We start from the raw sequence: 18,413 nt of genomic DNA, 5'->3' as shown, positions 1-18,413 counted from the left end.
CTTAAATCAAAGCCTCAGTGAGTTTCTGAGGTACTGAGATCAAAGGTACTGAGATAATGATGATGCTTACCCAGGCCCTCATGAACTCCAGACCTCTCTTTGTAGTGTTTTCGTCTCCCTGGTTTCTCCAAGCATGGGAGTCCACCTATCTTTTCGAAGCACAGTTTCTTGTTGATTAAGAGGAAAAGAACGGTGAGGAGGACAATAAAGACTCCAACTGCAGACAAGAACCCAATGGCTTCTGGAGTAACTAGTGATAAAAACAAAGAAATAAAATATTATTGCAACAGGAAATGCTAGCCCCTAGCGAAGTCTGGTTGTTCCACCTCCATACCCACACCCCACACCCATACCCTCCCAAATGTGTAAGCCAAATTCATCAGAATGCAGCCTATAGCAAGTGGGCCAAATCTACCAGTGACACAAACAATAGGATAAATTACACAATGGGTCTGATTATGTTCTCCTTCCAGGTCTGATTCATATAACCCATTGAAGTCAATGGAAAGATTCCAACTGATTGCCACAGGCTTTGGATCAATTAATACAGCTCTGCATGTCTGCGGATATCTCTTTTATAGCCATGGGTATCCACATCTGCGGATGTCAATGTGGATATCCACAGTTCATTTTTGCAGATACAGATGCAGATACAAATTTTGTATCCGTGCAGGATACAATTGTATACACCAGTTCAATACCATTACCTTCAATAGGGTTACTCCCAATTCAAACAGGTGCAATCAGGATCATTAAGGGTAAGTTGGTCTTAAAGCATTCATACAGTACTACATGCAAAGAGGGAGAGCTATGTGCAAAGAAGGTGGCAAAACAGTATTCATCTTTTCAAACTGGAAGGAAATCGAAGGAGAGATCTAATTTTCCTTAGGAGGAAGTAGTTGAACCCCTTGGCAGACGAAGAGGTACCGAAGACAAATTACTTTGGAAATTGTTTACACTTTCTCCAAAAATACATAAGACCAGCACAAATGGGCAATGTCTCTGCTACACAAGAATTCCTTTGCTATTTACTAAAAACCTGGTACATGTGTCTGTCTCTACAATGTCCCCCATTAAAATGTTTTTCCTTCCTTAAGATAAGACACAAACTCCAGAACCAGGATCTTAATGATACAGGGTCATATTCTGAGCAGGTGTTACTCACTGCTGACTTTGGGCTTTGCCCTAATTACAGGTTGAACCTCTCTAGTCCAACAACCTCAGGACTGGACAGGTGCTGAACCAGAGAATTTCCCAGACCATGGCAGGTCAATATTGTCTTGCTGCATTACCAACACTTCCACTGGTTGCTAGGCTCTTAGAAGACATTTAGTAGTAAATTAGAGCTAAATAACAGCACAGAACGCTGAGAGCCAGGACTGGTGACTGTAAACAAACTTGGCCACACTTAAAATAAGTGGACTTCCGGCTAACTAAAATCATGCTGGACCACAGATGTTGACAGACCAAAGAGTACAAGACTAGAGATGTTAAACCTGTAGCGACATCACTGGATCTTACCAGCTGAGAAGGTAGCCCTGTAAGGCAACACTGCCATGTTAAACTGCAAAGAAGCATTTTCTTATTTCTGTTTCTTGCATTCTGCCTGTGCCATTGGCGCTGGAAAGAATTAATAGATGCTAGCAGGAAAGCTTTTAAAGCAGTCTCACATCACACACGCTGAAGTGCCAAAACCAAGGACAGACATTACGTAGATCATCTGGTACAGGTGGCAACAGTACACATCTCAAAAAGTGTAAGCACCATCTGCAAAATAATTCAGCAGATTATTCCAGTAATTACTAAATTAACTTCAGATGGCTGCGAAGTTCAGTTATACAGTTCAACTCAAAGACCCTATAAAAATGAAACACTGGTAGCATATGGTGCTTTTGAAACAACGGCTCAGTGAAGAGACTGGCAGCAAGAAACAAGAAAACCAGAGTCAATGCGCGTATCCTGTACCCAAGTAGATGTTTACAAGATTTGACTGAGTAGGAACTCCAGGGTGAAGAGAGCTGAATAGGCTTAAATTCTTGTACTGAGCAGTGGGACCACAGGAGGGAGAATTACAAACAACAGACTGATGTGACTAATTAGAAACAAACAAAAAAAATCACAACTTCTCAGAGACATGCCACACTGGAAAACCATCAGCATTGTTTGGAATGAAACTCAGCAACGTCGAGACATGCCACGGTCAAGAACAAGCTGTCAGGTCGATTCTGATCTTGCTCACACTAGTCTAAAACAAAGCAGTAGCTCCACCAAGTTGACAATTTACTTGCCCTCTTCTGCCTAGGCACTAAGGCACGTAACGGGCCTGACTCTGCAAGATAATTCTGACCTTTCCTGTCAGTCCAGCAGCAAAAAGGGTTGGTCTGTAAAGATAGCAAATCTCTCAGCCAAGAAGTCATTCATGTAAAGGTTACCTTGGATGGCTTTCTGTGTCACGGCTCCCCTAACCCTTCTGCATTCCTTGGCATAAGGGGTATGGTCAAGAAAGTGGATAGGATGGGGCAGTGCTATTGTACTCCTACTATTTTCACCTGCTGCAACAGCTGTTAGGTGCTAAGATAAGATAAGCAGAAGAGAGAGCAGCCTTGTGCACAACCCGGGAATAGGAGGAGGCGCAAGGCCAGCATGAAGCCTCCTTTGAACGTCCCCCACTCGACCCCCGCCTTCTCGGACATCAGAGCTGACAGGAGAAAGAAGCTTCCAATCTGTCAATGCTCCCAGGTTCTAGACCCTGAGCGTGGATAAGTCAACCTGAGTCCTCCAGATGGGTCTCCATTCGCTGGCTTCCTTATTCTCCCACTGATAGGGTGCTGTGACAGGGCGCTCGCCCTGCACTGGCCCTTTAAGGGCAGACCCCGGCCTGAACCAGGGCCGGGGAGATTAGCCCAGCTGAGGCTGTACTAGTCCATTAGGGCCCAGCTGGGCGCTATAATAGAGGATGGGCTGCTGCTGTGAGAGGGAAGCAGTGAGAACCTGGCTGCTGAGGGAGGAGGAGGCTCCCTGGAGCTAGGGCAGGGCTGGGGGAGGCCAGGCAGGGCTAGGGGAGCTCTGGCCAGCAAATCCTCAGACTGCAGGGCTTGAAAGAAGGCCCGATGAAGGAACATCGAGCCCCAGAAGGGGGGCTCAGAGACAGACTTGGGCACTGCCGGAGGGCAGTGTGGCGAAGAGGACGCCGCAGCCGGGAGTAAAGAGGGGAGACACCACCCCAGAGAAGGCACCCTACCTGCCGAGGGAGCCAATTCCTGAGGACAGACGGCAGGGGGGTTACGGTGGTGAGTGAACCCCCTCACAGGTGCCCAATCTGCCTTTGATGATGTAAAGAGCATGCAGTCTAACTCTGCTCAGAGCAGGTGTAAATTTCACGGTGATACACACACCTATGCTGCCTTGTCTACAATCACTGCACCCTTTGATGGGGCTTCCAGGCTGCTCGCAGAAAGGGTCAGCTTCCCAGAAGAATAACATAGTGCAGACAAAGACCCCTGGCCTTCACTTTGTGGTCTGTGTAAAGCAACTTTGTACTGTGGCTGTCTGAAGGAACTGTTGGGACACTCAGGAACAAGCTCTGACTTGGGACCCATCCAACAAGGGTGCAGCTGCTCTAAGAGTGGAGGAGGTTATGTTTGACAAACAGGTGTGAAATGCCCTTTCTCTTACACTGGACAACAGAGTGTGGATACCTGCCTGTTTGCTGCCGGGGCAAAAAGGGCAAGACTTGTGGAGAAAGTGGAGGGCATCCATGCTGCAGTGGATGAATTTATTCCAGCAATAAACCGCAATAAGGGTTATGTGGAAAACCAGGGCCACTCTGTTCTCCCCTTTACCCAGACAGACTAGTTCAAAAGTGGGAGGCAACTGTCATCAGAACTCATCAAAAGCGTCTCTTTTTCTGCATGTGGGAGCTCTCCCGCTGGAGAGTCTACAGTGAAAAATCTTATTCCAGTTCATCACAAGCTGGCCTCCCAAGGGTTAAATTCTGAATCAAATCTTATTTCAGACAATGGTTCTTTAATTCCAATTGATTCCAAGCTTTCTGCCATACGAGTGTTTACTGGTACTTTTTAATTACACCCCCCCCCCAAATTGTCTGTTTTACTGTCTGCGCTAATAACATTTCATTATATATTTGGAGTAAGCTATTATTTTCCTGCTGGTTCCCATGGCATTCTTCATTATCAACTGCTAATTGTCTAGCATGCACACAGGACTGTGAACTAAGTAGGCTGCTGTGTGGGCAGAAGTTCCAGGGAATGCTGCGTGGCATTAGAAATGAGCATTATTATTATTGTGGTGTATTAGAAAGTTTCCACCTACTTGCATGCCCACATAATTTGCTGCACATCATCCCTATCAACAAAGTCACTGTGCAACGAAGCACAGGAGGCCAGCGGTACGGCACTTTATGCTTGGCAATCAGCAGCAGCTACTGAGGGAAGATGGTGCAGGGCCAAATAACTACAGCAGTGACAGTGGAGGAACAGGTCTGCCAGTGGAGTAACGAAAGCAGAGAGGGCCTGCGACAAAGTTCCATTTATTCTTTGCCTATAGTGCACCAATCTCAGGATACAATCTGGGAACACCCCATCTGCCTGCAGGCCGGGGTCAAATTGATAAAAGGGAAATAGTGGAATGCATGCATTCTGGAGTGAATTTACAGAACTAACAACTGTCTCGAGGGGGTTGTTAGTCAGGGCTAAATGCTAATTCGACTTTAACAACATCCTGAAGAATCCACATCTCTGGGACCTCAAGAAGTGCTCAGGAGGCTATTAAAGCACCCACCAGAGTACTGTACAGAGAATTCCACAAATTTAGGTCAAGACAGAGTTGTAGGAGCAACTTCCTTACAAAGCAAACTGCTATACCAGGGAGCACACATGACTGATGCTCTGAGCCGCGGTTATCAGCATGGAGCAGGTGGCACTTTTGTTCATGTGCGCTGCATACACAATGTACAAACACTTCAGAAATAAAATGTGTGTTTTCACAGGCTTGCAGCTCTCTTCTGATATCCATCTGAAATAAGACAGAGCCTGACCCTTCACAGCCGCTCCCGCTCCGGGATGAAACGGTTGCATAACTCTTCTGTAAATATATTACCAGAAATTAAATCAAACAGACCAAGTTCAGCTGTAGAATGGGAGGGTACAATTCCCATTTCAGGTAATCTGGCTTACATTTTCTTAAGGCTGAATTAGTCTCAATGTATTTTTATGCAATGCTTCGTGCCCGAGAGCAACCTCTCAGCCCCCTTTACATTGGATGCAGAGCACATCTGATTCTGCTCTCACTGAAATCAACTGCAAAACTCCCACTTCCATGGGAATAAGGCCAATTCCCGTGGCTTTGTTATTGGTAATATGGTCATATATTTGCAGGCCACCTTGAGAGGGTCATGTTGCTTTGAGGGGGTGCTATGCTTTGCCTTTTTTTAGAGTAATGGGGATATAAAAGTAACTTCTATCTATCTTAAGTATTTGTATAATCCTTGTCACCATACTATCTGAGCAGTTCACAACCTTTATTTCATTTATTCTTAACACTACTGTGAGGCAGGGCAGTGCTGTTGTCCCCATTGTACAGAAAGGGAACTGAGGCCCAGAGAAGCTAAGTAATTTGCACGAGGTCACCTAGGAAATCCAGAACGGATTCAAATCTCCCAAGTCCCAGTCCACCCTAGCCACTGGACTATCTTTCCAGGGCCCCTCACTCCCCAGCGCTGGTACTAGAAACAGACTGCAATAACGAGAGAGGATCAAAGAATACACATGTAAACGATTATGTGATGTGTTTAGCTTCCTATTTGGGACTGTTATGAATAACATTTTCAAGTCAATAACTGTCCCTCTCCGTTATTCCAGGAACAGATTTAATTACTAAGTATCTGCTCTCCCCCTACATCCCCTAAAACAGGACATATGGCTTGAATCATCAGCCACACCGTTCTAAGTCCAACCTTTAACTTTTAAAGCTGATTTCCAGGATGGTGTTTACCTTGCACATACGGGGAAATACTCTGATGTGTGGAGCCTTTTTATGCTTTTCTGGGGCTATTAGGACGACCAAGAACAATGACCCGTGCTTTCCCAAGAGACACAGAGTACACCTCTTCACACCTAGAGGGCTCAGAATTCTTTTTTCCATAGCAAACGTTGGCAACTAGCAGAGGACATCTCAGGGTAACTGAAAATTAGCTACCGGGTTCCTCTAGAGCAGGGGTTCCCAAACTTTTTCGGTCCCCGTACCGCCTTAGCTTTTAGTAAACCTTCCCGTACCCCCTAGTCATCATGAAAGGAAATACATTCTAGACTCCAGAAGCCACAATTTTTTTCACTAACACTACTACTTTTGGAATATTTCAATTAGGATAATCTAGTTATTTACCAAATATTCCCCGTGCCCCATTGACAAGCTTCTCATACCCTCTGGGGGTATGCGTACCCCAGGTTGGGAACCCCTGCTCTAGAGCACCTGTTCAAAGGCAAGAGTGTGGAGATTACCACCTGATTTTCTACAGCGGTGGAGTTTGGTGATCTCAAATGCTATCCCAACAGAAAGGTTGCCAGACCATCTAACATGCAAAATGGTATCACAGCCGGCATTAATTGTCAGCCTTATTAATAGTGTTCGAAGAGGCCCCAATTAGAAAGGGCACATGCTCCAGTTCCACTGAAGTCAATGTGGCCAGAGAGAGAAAGAACTGAACATGTAGAGAGACCATTCCCATGTTTAGAGCTGAGACATATTGGTGGGTCAGCATCAAGAAGCTTGCACTATGGTTGTTTGTCCTGAAGATAAGCAGGAAGACTTTTGTTTCAAGGGCTGTCAGTCTGCAACCTTTCTTGAACACTAGTCATACTTTTTTTTTTAAGACAGCTCCCTCCGTACCATCCTACCACTCGTGCTGTATTTTGAGAGAGCGAAGGCAATAACGTGCATCACTGTGATGATACATCCATCAGTTGCCATCCGCTCACAAAAAGTAAATAAGCAAGCCCTCAACACAGACTTTAAAAGGCATATCTCCCCTCCCCAAAAGGCACTGACTATACAGACTTAAAAAGACATATGCATACACACCCCTTTGCTCTTCCATTACTCACTTCTCTCCTGATGACACCAACCGCAACATGAGCTCATTAGAAACCAACCTCTCGCATTCCTGCCTGCCTGCTCTGCACATTGGAAGCCTTGCTCTAGAAATCCCACAGACATCCCATGCTAGTTTCCTCCCACACTAACAGGGGCTTGCTGAGCATGGACTCACCTTCACCTCAAAGATAAGAAAAGCAAAAAAGTCGTTTTGGTGGTCTCTCATGGGTCCTCTGGACTTGATAAGCAATATGAGAGACACCCCTTGTTACCACCACCCACCCCATGTGTCTCCTATCACCTGCACTGCCACCCACAGAACTCTTTACGAGGGGCCTTTATTAATAAAAGGAAACAAGCATTTGGTGGGATGGGGGGGTGATGTTCATTATTTTCTCTGATTCTGGGAGCAGTATCAGAGGAATGAGCTAACCCTCATTAGAGCCTTCCTGCCCACATTATTCACATTCTACAAACTCCAGTCTTCCTAGTCCCAGCTCTTTGACCCCAAGTGTGGTGATTCACCACGGGCAAAGGCTGGACAGCAGCTCCCTTCAAAGACCAGAATAAAACCACAATCAATTGACCAAGGACGATGCGCCGGTAAATCTTTTGCTGAAGGCTGACTGTGTTGCCTTGGCAACTTGCCTGACCTCCATTGCTTCAGGGAGTGAAAACGTGCTGCCAATAAGAGATTTCAATTAATCCACCCTATCTCTTAGTAGTGATAGGATTTCCCTTCTCTGGCTAGCCGGCTGTGTGCCCAGCACTCTGAACACAGGCCTGGCTTTCTCCTTGACCTACCATTTAGCTCTCTCCTTAGGCTGCATTTGTCTCCTGATAGTTATGCAATGAGAAGAACAATGAGACCAGGATGTACTTATAATGCCTGCCTGTGAACTCTCTGTCCTGGGCATGGACAGGTATGTTTAATTGTCTAGAAGAGCCAATTCAGCAGCTACGGAAGGGAAGGGAACTCTGAAAATAAGAGGAGCATCCCACCTATAAAAGGGTTTATGCTGTAAATGACCCCAGGGCAGGGCACCACTGTGTGTGCTTTGCAGCACCAACTGAGTTGTAAACTCCTAGCAGTGTGCATAGAGGTATGCATCACAGACGTGCTGAACTCTATCCATTCTCCTTCTTGGTGGATTCCCATTAAACATTCACTAGTAATAGGCTATGGAGGACTTTTACCATGGCTGGGTGCGGATACCTTCAGCACACATTTTAGCATGGAGGAAGGTAGAGGAGCTGTACACTCTGCCACATAATGGGAGGGTTTAGAGCTTGCTCTGCCCTCTTGGTTGTACATTCTCCAGTCTCAGTGGGACATCACTTTGCATGGGATCATTGGCACGCTGCCTTCCATGTCACACCACACCTCCTAGCTCTCTATAACCCAGACCAGCTACTTGGCCTTAGGCCTTGGCCACTGAGGAACACAGTCGAGGATCCATTATGCAAAAAACTTGGTTTTTCAATGGACACTGAAAAGGAGACGGCTTGTTACACAGGGTGTGGTTTCCAGGAAACAACATGCTGTGGGAGAGTTCTGGACCTGTGGTGTCACCGCGTCCCCTGAGCCTGCCAAGTATGTTCTAAAAATAACCGGTAATGGGAGAGTACAAAAGCCATTAAAGCAAATACTAAGACAAAATGCCTGAGGCTCTATTTAACACAATGGAGTGTTTTACTAGTGCAACCTCCTTCTAAACAACAACTGGCATGTGACCTTTCACGGACACATGCACATAATGAACCTGCTGGCTTGTTACAGGATGACTTGGTGGGAAAAAAATTGCCCTGGGAAAGGTAGAGGCTACATCAGCATTTAGCTAGCTGAGGGAGTTCCAAACCAATCAAAGGAAGGGAAATGTTGAAAGCATGGAAAAATAGGAAAAGAAGCTGGTTTTAATGGTTGGGAGAACAACTGATTCTCTACATGTTCCTCCCACCTTCCCTTGACATCCCTTTGCCTTGTCTCCTGCAGTGCAAGATTGAGCAATCCCTGCATAATCAATGGAGTTCAACCACAGATGAGTCTGACTCCGTGTATTTGCTACTAGAGGGGAGAATCTCAAAGCCACTGAAGTCAAAAGGGAAGGTTTGCCACAGAGTTTAGTGGGAGCATGAGGAGGCTCAGAGCACACAACTGCTGATTCATTATTTATTATCATAGCACCTGGGAGCTCCAGTCCTGGCTCAAAACTCCACTGTGCTAGGTGCTGAACAAAACACAGAACAAAAGAGACATTCCCTGTCCCTAAAGAGCTGGCAATCTAAGTATCAAAGAGAAAACAGATGGCTCTAGAAGGATGAAGAAACACAAGGAAAACAATGAGACAATATTGGTCGGCATCATAGACACTAACATTGTTAAGTTGGTTATAGTTTTAAGAAGGGATTTAACAGAGGATAATGAGATAGTTTGGTTGCTATTTACAAGAAGCACCCCCCAGTTGTGAGGAGAGGCATGGGAAAAAGCATAAAGGTGTTCTGTTTGACAATTTGGCAAGAGGACAGTGAAGGCTAGCACTGGGCACTGATCAGAGGAGAGTATCAACATCTCAATACTGAATGACAGATGAAAGGTTGGTGGGGATAGGCTGTGAAAGGCCTTAAAATTGTGTTTTATGTAATAGAGAAGGGGGTACCAATGCAGGGACATAAAGAAAGAGGTGACAGGGTTCAAGGGACAGGCTAGGAAAAATGACTGTGCAAGTTACTTCAGAGCCAGCTATGCCCGTTCTGAAAATATTGTATTATATACACATAAATCTCGTGACATGTATGAACTTTCCAGCCAGAATCATAATCCCTTTAATTTATAAGGGACTTCATGTATATACCTTCCTATAAACACAAGGTCCCTTATACATGAAAGGAATTGTGATTCTGGCTGGAAAAATTCTTGTATATCAGGAGATTTCAAAAGCAACACCCAACAGTTTTGCAAACAACACATGCTATGTATGTAGGACCATTCTCGTGGTCAGCATCTGCATACAATATACCTTAAGAAACAGAGAGAGGTGGGGAAAAAATAAGGACCTCTAAATGAACTACATTCAATGAGAAGTTAATTAATATCACATCTACACATTTTACAGGCTTTTGTATTTCCAATATATGCTATCTTCCACCCAGAATATAATTATAAAAACTTTCAAAAGTAACTTACAATAATCCTGGGACATTTAACAGAAAGAAATATATACTATGGAGTGTTTTTTTTTTATTTTACACCCATTCTGGCTTCATCCAACTATTATTCTACATTTGGGCCCTATTAAAAAGGCAGTGCTGTGTTCTTAAGTCATTCACAAATAACTACATGTATTCGTGTTTCTCCCTACACAATGATCTGAGGATACATTTTCTCTCTGAGGAGGAGGTTAACACCTGTGTTTATCTTATACATACACCCAGCATTACTGCTTTATTGTTCCATAATAAAGATGGAAGTGCTTCTGTAATAACAATACAAAATAATAAATATAAGAAAAAAGGGAATTGATGCTTTATATTTGGTTATCTGAGGCTTCTTCTGGCACTTAGAAACATACATCTGTTTGTGGTTCTAAATACAAAGTAACACCGGTATTTGAAACACAAGATTTATTTTAAAGCTATGTCGCTAATGAGGTTCCAGAATGAAAAAGTTTGCTTCACCAGGAGGTATCTATGGAACATTCAAAAGACTGGACTTACCTATTTTCCCTTAAAGCAGCAGGACAAGTCAAACAACAAGTGAAATTTCCCAAGTGTGCTTTCTTCACTGATGTTGCATATGTTGTGACTAATATGACTACTAGGTCAAGAGTGGTTCCTTGGTTTTCAATCCAGAACAGGCTCCTAAATACTGATTTCCTTTTGGATCTGTTGAGTTCACACCAGCTGAACAGACGACAGCCATACAGACCCACATTTCACAAATAGGAGTGGTGCTTTCTCGCACCCTCTCCGTACTAGATGATTAACTGTCCCAGAGAACAAGGAAGACTGCTAGTTCATAAACATGTGACAATCACCAAAGGAATGTTAGCCAAAGAAGTGGCAGAGAAAGCAGACTGAATCACTCCCAACTGTGACTGCTTATCTACTTCTTCCCCAACGATAATATTTCCTGAACATGTAGTCACCTGTCTGGGTATTAGCACTTCCTTGAACTGGCCAATTTTCTTGCTGGCAAATTCCCCCCCCCCCCCCCCCCCCCAATTAATTCAACTTTCCAGCGCAAGAACATAATTCTTCCTGTCCTGCTTAAACTCAAATTCTGGCCATAAATATTTTGGATCAGCTAAAGAAATGCATCTTTTCTACTGCCAATAGGCTCACAATGAAAAGTAAACTAACCATCACAGCTGATACTGGTAATGTTTCACCTCCAGGAAGTACTGCACTGGTAGCAAGAAACAGAAATACATTTTTGGTCAGACCTCACACAGTCAGTCATTACTTCATTTAACAGATCGATACAGCCTCAAGCTGATCCCCATTTCATTTACTAGGATTCCAAAACTAGGAGAGCTGACAAGTTGCCATGTTATACTTTTGTAGGTGGGATTAATATGCATTATGAGGTCAACTGTTCTGAGACTAAAAGCGGAAGCCTGCACCTGTATGGGCAGAACAGCATTGTTCATTCACAAGTGTATACTGAGTGATATATTAGCCAGTTACATGCCACTCCGGTGCGCAAACAGAGGCAAATTAACACTGGAGAGCATTTCTATTAAAACGGTGCTTCATTGACAACAAAAGATACAAAAGGCACTTCTATTTTTAAAAAATCTTTAGTGTCCTTTTAAAGGCCACTTATGATGTTGTAATGCTGATTTCAGTGCCGTATTATGTATTCAGCGCCCATATGCAGCTGCCATTAACATCTCCTGCATGTAGGAATCATTAAGACATAATATGGCCCTAAGTTTACTGGTTTGCACTGAAGGGCTTCCTTCCCTGCGTTCTTTAGGGTGAATCCAAACTCACCCTCACTGCCTGCAGGGGGCCCCTTTGCATCAGAAACAGAGCAATTCCCAGTAGTGGCAATTCCATCAGTAAAAAAACTAGTAGTCCTGTAGCACCTTAGAAACTAATAAGAATATATATGTAGTATCATGAGCTTTCATGGGCAAAACCCTAGTTAGAGCAGGATTTAAAAAAAAACCCTTTAATATCTTCAAAAACAACAAGGAGTTTTGTGGCACCTTAGAGACTAACATATGTATTTATTAGGGCATAAGCTTTCATGGGTAAAATCCACGTCAACAGATGAATTGGAGTGGAGTTACACTAGGCATGGGTATATATATATATATATATATATATATATATATATATGGACAACACAAGAAAGAGGGTGCTTGTGTAAATGAAACTCCACCATGTATACTGGCCAAACCAGAGAGTGTCTATGTCAAAGGATAAATGGACACAAATCAGACATCAGGAATGGTAAACCTGTAGGGGAACACTTTAACCTCCCTGAACATTCAGTAATGGATTTCAAAGTAGCCATCCTTCCACTAAAGAATTTCAAAACCGGATTACAAAGGGAGACAGCTGACCTGGAATTCATTTGAAAATTCAGTATCATCAGTTTAGGACTGAACAAGGATCTCAACTGATTAACGCATTACAAAGGCAATTTCCCCTCTCGATATCCACATTTCCACATCATCTGCTGTGAATGAGCCACTTCAACTCTAACTTGATTAGCTTAGTTACACAAGTACCCTCTTTCTTTTGTTGTCCTTATAGATATACCTATGCCTGGTATAACTCCACTCCAATTCATCTGATGAAGTGGGTTTTTACCCATGAAAGCTTATGCCCTAATAAACATATCTGTTAGTCTCTAAAGTGCCACAGGACTCCTTGCAGTTCTTGCAGATACAGACTAACATGGCTACCCCTCAGAGATTTTAATATCAGGCGCATCTCAAAGAGAGCAGTGAAAAGAGCTGCAATATTAAAGGCACAACACTGGAAATAGTTATCGTAGCAAAGACTAGATTGAAAAAGAAAAGCCAACAGGACATTGACTTCACTGAAGCCAGCATAAGAGGTTTGCAAGAAGCAACCTATTTGTCTGCAGTTTTAGGTACTTATATTGCCTCTAATCACCACAGTACCTAAGCACCTCGGCTGTGTCTACACTGGTGTGATCTCAAGCAAAAGCTGCCGCTCTTGCACAAAAACTTGCTGCCTGTCTACACTGGCCGCATATTCTTGCGCAAGTAAACTGATGTTCTAATGTATGAAATCAGGGCTTCTTGCGCCAGAACTCTGACGCTCCCACTCAGAAAGAAGCCTTTTTGCGCAAGAGCTCTTCCAGAAGAGGCCAGTGTAGACAGGCAAACATGAATTTCTTGCACAACAAAGCCCTATGGTTAAAATGGCCATCAGAACTATCTTGCACAAGAGAGCATCTACACTGGCATGGATGCTCTTGTGCAAAAGCACATGCCAGTGTAGATGCTCTCTTGGGGTATGTCTACACTACCCCGCTAGTTCGAACTAGCGGGGTAGTGTAGACATACCCTTGTGGAAGAGTTTTTGTGCAAGAAGCTGCCAATGTAGATGTAGCCCTCAAACGTCAATATTTATCTTCAATACTTCTGTGAAGTAGGGCAGTGCTGTTATCCCCATGTTATAGATGGGGAATGGAAGCACGAATAAACTTTCCCAAGATCACACAAAAAGTCTGACTAAGCAGAGAACTGCACCTACGTCTCTCAAGTCCTGGAGTAGTGCTCTAATTATGAGAGTCTAGATCATACTTCTCTATAGCCCTCCTGACTTTACTACTCATGGGAGCAGGGCCCAACCTGCCTACCTTGGGAAACCCACACTGGGGTCTATTAGCATTTGGCTGAATGCATGCAAAAACAAAAAGGCCCTGAACGTCCATCTGGCCGAAATGCTATGTATTGCACACCCATCTGCGTCACCTCTCCTGGATAGCATTCTGATACCTCCATCCCTCCCGCAGGGCACCAGAGACTTAACAGGGATTTTCAGAACTTAATTTTTTTTTAAGAACATTATATAGACATTGCTTGCAATCCTTTTGTCAGCCCCTGGGCTGCTGCTCAGACAGTTACCATCTTCTCAGCCTGCCAGCCAGATGGATTTTCAGGCTGCTGATATATGGCATCCAAACATACAACTGGGCCTCTGAGTATCAGCAGAAGAAAGAAAGGGAGCAGGCCTTGTGGAATTGTTTTTCTCTAGTCCTGGGTCACCTGTAAAACATCCAAATAGTACCCCTTTTAGTAACGGCTCACATCAGCCTTGTATAAGAATATACCCAGTCTGTAGAGTGCTTGGTGACTCCATCTGACCATAATGTGCCATTAAAAATGGAATATTCTTTTAGGTGGTGTTACTGGTCCCGTTGATGATTTTGCTTACCAAGCACTTCCCTTTACAAAATGCTGTTTTCAGTTGCTTGTAACTTGTCAAACTTTAGCCATTAAAGCTGAAATTTTCCATGATGCCTCAGGCTGAATTTCTTTCTCGCTCTTTCTTTTTTATAATTGCAGACAAAACCAGCTGTTTCTGAGAACATGGCTAGTAAAAAATACATGTTTTGTTCCTGTTAAAAAAATTCTCGAGATCTTTTCTTTGAAAAAGTCTACAATCCCATTTTCCTATCCCTGTAACACCATGACTGTGGTTTGGAGCAGAGACTTGGGATGAGGCAGAGGGGTTGCCATTTTGCCTTTCAGTCAGCAGTCAGCAGGAGCTGACAGATTTGGCCAAGTTCTAAGACTTGGGGCAGGGGATATTAAAGTTCATCCATGATCAGTGGAGACTTGTCCACACTGGGCATGCTCCTGCCCAGGGCTGAGCAGAACTTCCCTTGAAATTACTGCAGGCCATGATGGGTCCCGGCACCTAAACTGAGAGCAAGGAGGCTGCCTCTCCTATGCTTTCAGTGACCCTTGTCTGGTGCGGCCTAGGAATCACAGAGGAGATAAGAGCCAGATTTTGCAGGAGACTGGAGGGAGTAGGGAACAAATTAGGAATTTTCAATGGTTACATGTTTACACGCAGGGGAGGGAGGGCAGCTCCACAAGCAGCGGCTCCTGCCTGCCCCCCCACACTGTTGCCTCTGATACAGACACAGTAGCATGGGGTAGGGCTGCAGTAACCATGAAGGTAAATCGATGAGCCCAGGTTCATCGGTTAACCAATTACATTAGCACATGCCTACTAATAATACATATCTTACAGAACATTCATCTCCCTAATACTCCAGGGCTGTCACAACCTTGGAGAAAGATTTAAGTCATCAAATCCAAATGTCTTGCGTTTTGCAAATTTACTCTCTACCGCTTGAGTTTCTCTAGTCCAGCACCTTCAAGACCTGTTGGGTGCTGAATCAGAGAACTTGCCAAAATAAAGGAGGCCAATATTTTAATGAGTGGGTCTCTCTATTTTTATTTCACCAAGGTGAATAAACAGAACAATGCTTGCGATACTAATTAGTAATACGACTGTATTGATACATCCTATATAAGTGTATGTCTAACCAAGGCTTATCAGCTCTCTTCAAAACAGTGTTAGTGTTGTGGTGACATAATTTTACTGTATTGGCACAAGGAAATAAGTAGATAAAGCATAAAAACCATGCTTATACTTAGCACTATTACCAACACTTCCACTGCTTACTGGACTCTTAGAAGACATTTAGGGGTAAATTAGAGCTAAATAAGAGCACAGAACATGGAAAGCCAGGACTGGTGGCTGTAAAGAAGTTTATAGAACCACAGAAAACTTGGCCATACCCATACCTGGACATCCAGCTAAAGTCATGCTGGATTACGGATGTTGCCAGACTAGACAGGTTCAATCTGTACCATCCTTCCCATAAAAATATCTTATTCTTACTCCTGAATTTGTGTCGTGAGCTATAATGAGCCAATGGAAACATCAGCACAGAAACCTTGCTATATAGAAAGCAGAGAGAATAAAACTCTGATCCTTCTCTGCTTAGTACTTCTCTTTTTCACCCTCTTTTTTGTTTCTTTACACAGTTGTGCTAACAAAGCTGGAGCAGAAGCTGCAGAAATTCAATATCCTTTTAAAAGAATCTTTTTTTTTTCCTGTTTGTCAACTATCAGCTAACCTGGAGAAATATTCCTTTTATGCCCTGTTAAATGTCAAGCTGTTATTTTTAAAAACTGGACAATAGTCTTCACATAAACCTTTGCACTGTTTTAAAGATCAAACATCCTTTCACCTGAGAATCACAGAGAGCCTAGTTTCCCTGGTAACATAATTTGCTTCCAGTTCAATGGAACAGTGTGATCCTTTTCATGGGTTCAGTGAACATAGCAGCCAATCGGTGCTCAGGAAGTCAGGTTCTCTTTCAAAGCTCTATAAAAAGTCTGTTGCCAAGGTGTCTATGTAATGTTTATATGAGCCTCTTATAGACTGATTTTAATTCTTCTGTTTAAAGCAGCACTAAACCACCAGTCTCTCAAAAAGCCACAAAACGCCCTAACCCTTGTCATTTATCTGTACTTGCTTTTTTTTATTTTTAAAGCTAGGCAAGCTTCTTGGCATCTTCTCACACCATATTTTCTCCCTTCAAATAGCAATTAGCTAATTGAACAAGGCTGAGTTCAAAGGAATATCATTTAGACTCCACTTGCCCGGACGCTGGTACATGGACGTCATAGTGTAAAGAACCTAATGTAAAAGTTGGCATCTGAAGGCCTTATAAATATTTCACAGAAAGGGCTTATTATCCTTTCCCTCGGTAAAACAAAAGCATCCCAGAAGAGGGGCAAAGGTGGCTATGTCTAGACTACAGGCTTTTTTCGGAAGAAGCTTTTTTCAGAAGAGATCTTCCAGAAAAACTTCTTCCTAAAGAGAGGGGCCACACTGCAAAAGTGCATCAAAAAAGTGGTCTGTTTTTTTGAAAGAGAGCATCCACACTGAATGGTTGCTCTCTCGCATGTAAGATGTGATTGCTATGGATGGAATTGCCACTAGGGCACCTGTGCTTTTTCCTCTTTCCTCTTCTTCTGAAAGAACTCCCTCTTCCCCGTCCACACACGCCTTTTTGTGAAAGAGCTTTCGCAAAAAGGCTTCTTCCATGTAGAATGAGAATTACCAGTGCTGGAAAAAATCCACAAAAAAATTGAAAGAACAGAGGAAGAATGCAATGGCGGTGTGGATGTTCCTCGAGTTTTGTGGGAAAAACAGTTGTTTTTCACACAAAACTCTGTACTGTCAACATACCCTCTGTGAACCTCACCCTGCAGATTCCTACGCTCACTGAAAACTGAGAGAAGAGAGGAGAAGGGTTTGTGAATAAGGGAGAGCAAGAGGCCCTCCAGTCACCTGGATGCCTCAAGATACCTAGGGAAACCCCCTAGATCGCAGGAGATCAAATCCCATCCCCCAATTTCCCTAGGCTTGAATGGCACAATTCTCACCTGTGATGCCATTGACTCTCCACCCACACCTAGCCCCTTCCTCTCCTCCTTCGCTCCCTCCCAAACTGAGGAAGCTAGACAGTATGAAGCAGAACCAGGGGATAGGGTTAATGCTGATGAGCAAAAATGAATTCATAGAGAAATTCTCTTATGGGAAATGATGTCACACATAGCAGCTGTGTCTCTCCCACTGGCTACATCCCGTAAAGCAGCAGAGCTTTGCACAAAGGTGCAGAGGGATACTGCGTTAGTTCCAGGTCTCTCCTATTACACCAGGAAGGAACAGTCCCATTCCTTTCAACACTATTGCACCCTGCAGCAGGGGCCATAATGGCAAATGCATTCCAGCCACCACTCACATTTTGCATGGAACAAGCTAAGGAAAATTCTTTGCTCCGCAGAATCCTTGCTCACAGGCCCATTGTGTAGCTGATAAGAGTTACTACTTGTGAGAATAAAAACTACTCATTGACTAAAGCTTGAGTCTGCACTTGACAGTCATGTAGGGGTATGACATTTTACAGAACTTGTGATACTGGCAATACACCTACTGCAGAGGTGCTACCTGCTCTTAATTGGAGAGAATTTGTCTGTGTATCTGCCTGTGTGTGTGTTCAAGAACTCCTCCTGAACAGTAAGAGCTAGGACCAGCAAATTTGGCATATAGCTTCCTCTTTTCATACCTTTAAGCAACATAAGGGTTTGGTTGTGCCAGGAAAATGGGATGATCCTAGAATGGGCTTGCTTCTCACAAAACCATACAGAAAAGAGACAGAAACACCAGCAGGCGTAACAGGCTGGCTGGGGCACACACCCCTAGCACTGTCCCAACCCTGAGCCTCC

General features: G+C 43.7%; 1 protein-coding gene across 3 annotated transcripts in view; it reads right to left on the bottom strand.

Annotated features, from left to right (window-relative positions):
• Positions 1-18,413, bottom strand: part of SYT16 (synaptotagmin 16) — a 141,808-nt gene that overhangs the window by 84,931 nt on the left and 38,464 nt on the right. Inside the window, exons 1-2 of one of the 3 annotated variants that reach the window (XM_075926370.1) lie at positions 10,825-11,171; positions 71-250 (exon numbers count right to left, since the gene is read on the bottom strand). Coding sequence is in view for 1 of the 3 variants with exons in the window: in XM_075926371.1 (XP_075782486.1) it covers positions 71-250 (180 nt within the window). In the remaining 2 variants the exon portion in view is untranslated. Of the gene's footprint in view, positions 1-70; positions 251-10,824; positions 11,172-18,413 lie in introns of those variants that run through there. The other 2 variants (XM_075926369.1, XM_075926371.1) reach the window with 2 other exon arrangements.

Source organism: Pelodiscus sinensis, chromosome 4 (assembly GCF_049634645.1).
Source record: "Pelodiscus sinensis isolate JC-2024 chromosome 4, ASM4963464v1, whole genome shotgun sequence".
NCBI classification, from domain to species: domain Eukaryota; kingdom Metazoa; phylum Chordata; order Testudines; family Trionychidae; genus Pelodiscus; species Pelodiscus sinensis.
Note: the sequence above shows the minus strand (reverse complement) of the source record. Positions and strands in the feature narration are given on the sequence as shown.